Genomic DNA, 5,702 nt, shown 5'->3' with positions numbered 1-5,702 from the left:
ACCTGAAAGACAAAATTATAATTGCAAGAAAACAAAGGGACATCAAACTACATTTGACCAAATCTATAGTCCAGTTTAGAGATTTTGAAATAACATCCAGCTTAGAGGAGTTCTTCAATTAGCCCCAGAAGACGGCTCTAACAGTTCTCAAAATAAATTCTCCATATAGCTCCAGAATGGGGCTCTTGTACTATCACTGTGGTCCATCCCAAACAATCATGGCAGAAACCACCAAAAGCTGTGCAGTACTTGTAGAAATGTTATCAACTTAATCACGCCATACCCAGCCTTGATACAGCATAGAAGAGCATGGTGAGAGGAAGATGGTACCATCACCAGTCAGGAACATTCTTGTGAAGCCTATGTATACAAGGATGCAAGGAGCAGAGACAAACTCTTTGAGTAATGCACAAGAGAAGTGAGAAAACCTTGAGGTGAGTCAACAGTTTGTGAGAAAGAAGCATTTGAAGGTCTTGTGAAGCAGCTCATCATTAAAGCCATTGCCAGCTTCAGCAAGTGTCCATTAAACTCCTCACATGGAAAATGATCACTCTGCCGCTACCTTGCCCTTAATCACTGTTAGGTATATGCAAACAGTAATAAGCAGAAAAGGAGAAAAGATAAATACAACCCCATCAAGTACTTGAACACACTGAGCCAAAATAAATACATCAGGAAACTCGTGTTTACATTGCTTAGTCAGGGAAACTTGTCGGACAGTAGATCACAGTAGTTCACCAAAGTACTTAGCACATACCGCTTATACATAGACTTCAACAGGTTAGCACTGTAGTACACCGTCTTGTTGTTAAAGGAAATCTGGGTCTTCATGCTCGTTGCCAAACTGTAATGAGGAATCAGAGTATGTAGTTGTATTGCAGAAGAAGGATTTACTTAATGGTTCTGAGTAATAGACCTCATCCATGCAAGAATAAGACCTCTCTTCATTTTTCCCCACATCAACTTCTTTCCTCTCCTCTCAATGAAATGTTTAAACATTATTTCACTAAACATTCCATTACAGAGGGCACCACAACTCGCTTTGGGTGATTTATAATGCACTCTTAGAAGAAACTGTGACTAAGGATTACAGCACCCAATTTGTGCATGTGAGATGATTTCCATCCATATGATTCTCTTTGGAAGGTACTACTCATGCCCAGTTTATTACATTTTATAAGGATTATTTATGGTAGGTCAGCCTGTTTTTATGGCTCAATCTCCTATTTTTGCTTAATAGTTGATATCTTCATTATAACCTTTTTTACTTAGCATTGAACAGTGGTTAAATTACATGTATTCTTCACTGAGGTTCTTCTCACAGTCTTGAAACCTTTGCTTTTTAGAGTATATATAGCGGTTATATAATTTTCCTTATATCATTTTCCTATAATAGTGAAATAAATTATTTTTCATTGACCTCTTAAAAAATAGCCTCTTAGTCTCATCCTAATTTTAAGTCTCAATCTTCTTCTGTAACTAAACAAACGAGGCTTAAAAATAATCCCCATTATCCTATTGACTCATCAAATATTCCAGTCTTAGATACTATTCTGGACAAAATCAGAGGATTGGAGCCATTTGCGATGTTACTATTGGTAAATTAAGCAAATTGAAGACAGATGAGTGTTGATGGAAAACAGACTCTTGAAGTGGAATTACAAGTGAACAAAAGACATTTATGTCGAAGAAAATAACCAAGATGGAAAAAAAAAACACAACTTCAAAAGCACTCTGAAGATTTGAAAAATTGTAATCGATGTAATAATCTTTATGTGATCTCCCAGAAGGAATAGTGTGGTAATTTCTGCTGAATTTGTTAGACATTTCTAAATCACCAAATATCACGATTCACAGAGTTCATCATCTTGGTCTTAAATCCAATTCATCTTCAAAGCCATGTGGATAATTATATAATTGGAATACACTAATTTATAATGAGAGCTTAATGCTGCGGAACAAAAGAGGAAATTATTTTGGTCAGCACAAAACATCTACGTTTCTCTGAATCTCTCTAAGAATTCTGTCCCTTCTTCCTTTGCTGAGATAATTGAACATTTATTGTAGCTTCCTTCATCCATGCATCTGTACATTTACTTATAATGGAAATTTCAAATCCTTTGAGAATCCTAGAAAGAATGTATTTATGATTTCTCCACCTAAAATATAAACACTTTCTCACACATAGTCACAATCTTTTAATAATATATTGCACCTGGGCTTGAATTTTTCATTTTCCTTCATTATATATGCTCCACTGATCCTCTTCCTATGTCGCTACTTCATGTGTTCTTACTCTTCTTCCTCAGATTTGGGTTCTGTCCCATGATCTGCTGCTATACTATTTTCTTCTTACACTCTTTATTGCTTGTTACCTTCTTATCTACTATCTTGTTATTTCCCTCTTATGTTTCTATTTCACACTTTTATCTTTTGTGCATGCTTTATGAATAACAGTTATTCTTATTTTTTTATTGGTTATCACCTAATATTATTTCTTTATTTTATTTGCAGTTTTCTAAATCCTGTTGTTCATCCTGATGTGTTTCCTACTCCCATGATTAAGAGTGTCTCTGGAATGTCCGTGGATGGGGTAAACCTTTTAATCATTAAAAGGTATTGTCTTATCTTTCTAACCCTTAATACTCATTTTCTTTTGCAGGAAACACATTGTAATGCCGATGAATCTCAAAACATAAAAAGATGCTGTGTAATGGGCAATGTTGTTTTCTGTCCTGCAATTTGTAGGAAATGTGAACGTGTTATTTTGTTCCATAAATCTCTGAAGCATGCTCTGCTATCTCAATAATATGATAACGATAGTAGCTGGGGTTTGGTTAGTGTTAAATTGAATAAGAACTATATCTTTTTTTAATGTATAATGTCCAGTAAAATGTGACCCTTCTTTTTGCAGGGAATTTCAATGAAATACATGATCTGTTTTAGGATCATGGATCTAAATTTAAATCTAAACCATATAAATCTAAGAAAGCTTTTAAAACAACAAATATATCACGTTCATTATTTGACTCATGAAGATCTTGTCACACAGATTTATTAGAATAAATATTTTTTACTCTTTTCTTTGCTTTTTAACCAGAATAAATGATATATGATTTTTGTGTCTCCTATTCCCTGCTACATTACGTACTCCTCACACATAAGTTCCATTTTCATATCTGATCATGTTCGTGTCATCTCTTGTTTTGATACACTTTCCGAACTCCCCCAAGATCAAACCTGTAGTGATGTAATAATTATCTCATATCTGTTAAGGTATTTATTACCACATTTAAATGTTTTGTTGCTCTCAGCTATCTGTTATTGCAAATGTGCACTGCCCACACATTTGTGTTTGTTTTGTTCTTCTTTCTCTAAATGCCAGTTTACTATGCCCACAAAAACACTACTGTTGAACATGAGTACATTACATTATTAATTACCATCAATTCACTAAAATGTCAATCCAAAGTAACATCACACACCCTTGGACCACTGATAACTTTTCAACATTGACATTTTGCCCCCCACTTAGGGCCGCCAAATACTTTTATCTTCTGCTGAGGAGTTAGAGGACGCACAAGGAGGTGAAACTACAGAAAGTAAACAAGATCTAGTCAACCCTGTTTACTTTTGTATACACCTGCCTTAATGGCTCCTGAGACCTGGGTTATTTAAAGCAGAGCAAGGAGGACCAAAGGAAAAGAGAAGCAGCAGCTGCTACACCTGACTACCTCTAATGTATGTGCATGATATTAGTATTATAATCACCAAAACACCTGGTACTGAGTATTGAAGTTTACTGTTGTACAGGACTCAATCCACAGTTTACAGTTACATTTCCACCTTAAAGTTTTTAAAAGCCTTGCAAAAGCTGTGGATTGATGTTGATCCATTGTCAATGCTACTGTGTTTTTGTCCTTCTGAGGACATTTGTAAAGTCTTTGTTTTTCATAGTGTATATGATAGGGTTGCACAGTGGAGGAACAGCCGTGTACAGCAAAGCCAAGATTTTGTTTTCTTTTATTGAAACTTTTGATGTTGGTCTCATGTACGTGGAACAAACAGACCCAAAGAATAAAATAACAACAGTGAGGTGAGAACCACAGGTTGAAAAGGTCTTGCTCCTCCCCTCTGGAGAGTTCATGTTCAGTATCGCTGTTATGATTTTGGCATAAGATACGAAGACAAAAATGCAGGGAATCAGTCCAAAAGTACATCCATTTACATAATTCAGTGTCTCAATAATGTAGGTGCTGGTGCAAGAAAGCTTCATCAGGGCACTGAAATCACAGAAGAAGTGGTTGATGCTGTGGGATCCACAGTAGGAAAGCCTAGAGAGTAGTATAGTGTGCAAAAGTGGGACAAAGATACCACCAAACCAACTTCCAGTGGCCAGCTGTATGCACATGTTTTTGTTCATGATACTCATGTAATGTAAGGGATAACAAATGGCCACATACCTATCATAGGCCATAACTGTGAGGATAAGGAATTCTGTCCCCACCAAGAAAATAAAGAAAAATATCTGCAGCAGACATTCATTGAGAGAAATGAGTGTACCTATCTGAAAGAAGTGTGTCAGCATATGTGGGAAAGTGACTGAAATGTTAGTGATGTCAATGAAGGCCACGTTTATAAGAAAGAAATACATGGGGGTGTGCAGATGTGGGCTGGAGTATACTATTGACATGATGAGAAGATTTCCAATCAAAGTCATCAAGTAAATTATTGTAAATGTAATAAAAAGGGGAACTTGCATCAGTGGAAGATCCGAAAATCCTATAAGCAGGAACTGTTCCTCTGAAGTCAGATTTTCCCCTTTCATTTGTCCAGATTTCTTACCATTTCAGGGCAGGCTGAAATAAAGCACACCAGCAATGTGAGTACATTTTTTTACTAACTAGTTTGACTTGCAGCTTTTTGTTTGTTGGCGTCTAAAAAGCTACTAATTTAATCTTTTGCAAATTTTCATCATACACTGTGTGTCAGCAAGAAATATTTTCTCTTGCACAATAATTTTAGTGAGTTTTATCATTTGCCTTTCAGAGATAGGGACACTATTTATTGCAGATGTGTGTGCCTAAAAGTATTAACTCAGCTTAGATTTCCATGTAGAAAAATGTATAACCTGCTTCATACTCTCTAAAATATGGCATTATATTCTACCAATATATCCCAAAAATTTAGATTTGGAGAGAATATAAAATGTATAATTTCTATTAGCAAAGGTTCCACCCCATGATTATCGCATAAAAAGAAGGTACACATGATAGTATGAATCGTACTCACCAGCTGGTACTTTTTCTGGCCACAATACTATTTTCTGTGGTATGTCTTCACTCTGACTTTATTTTGTTTCATACCTGAGACCACGTCTGTGTGTTTCAGTTTTTTTTATTTACTTGTTTAAGGAATATTTTTTTTAATTGATTTTTCAACATATTTTTCATGGCTGGGCTGTCCGACTTCCTCGGTCTCCTCTACTTTTGGGCTTTTTTTGGAGATAGAGACACAGAACATACCTGATGTAGGTTCACTGATGATGATGGACCTCCCTATCCAATCTTTTTCAAAGATTAGGCCATGGATGCTGGAGTGTGGAGGTCAAATATATCCTCCATGCTGAGACAGGATGACTCGTGAATCAGTGTGGTCCAGAAATGGGGAGCAATAATGGTATCAGGTGCAAATAAAGCAGG

General features: G+C 35.9%; 1 protein-coding gene across 1 annotated transcript; it reads right to left on the bottom strand.

Annotated features, from left to right (window-relative positions):
* Window positions 1-3,904: 3,904 nt before the first annotated feature.
* Window positions 3,905-4,828, bottom strand: LOC146813325 (olfactory receptor 5V1-like). The gene has a single exon (XM_085614749.1). The coding sequence runs from the start codon at window positions 4,826-4,828 to the stop codon at window positions 3,905-3,907; it is 924 nt and encodes a 307-aa protein (XP_085470875.1).
* Window positions 4,829-5,702: the final 874 nt, after the last annotated feature.

Source organism: Triturus cristatus, chromosome 7, assembly GCF_964204655.1.
Source record: "Triturus cristatus chromosome 7, aTriCri1.1, whole genome shotgun sequence".
Classification (NCBI taxonomy): Eukaryota; Metazoa; Chordata; class Amphibia; order Caudata; family Salamandridae; genus Triturus; species Triturus cristatus.
Note: the sequence above shows the minus strand (reverse complement) of the source record. Positions and strands in the feature narration are given on the sequence as shown.

Coding starts and splice junctions, on each gene's coding strand:
- LOC146813325 (XM_085614749.1), bottom strand. CDS start 4,828: ATGAAAGGGGAAAATCTGACTTCAGAGGAACAGTTCCTGCTTATAGGA.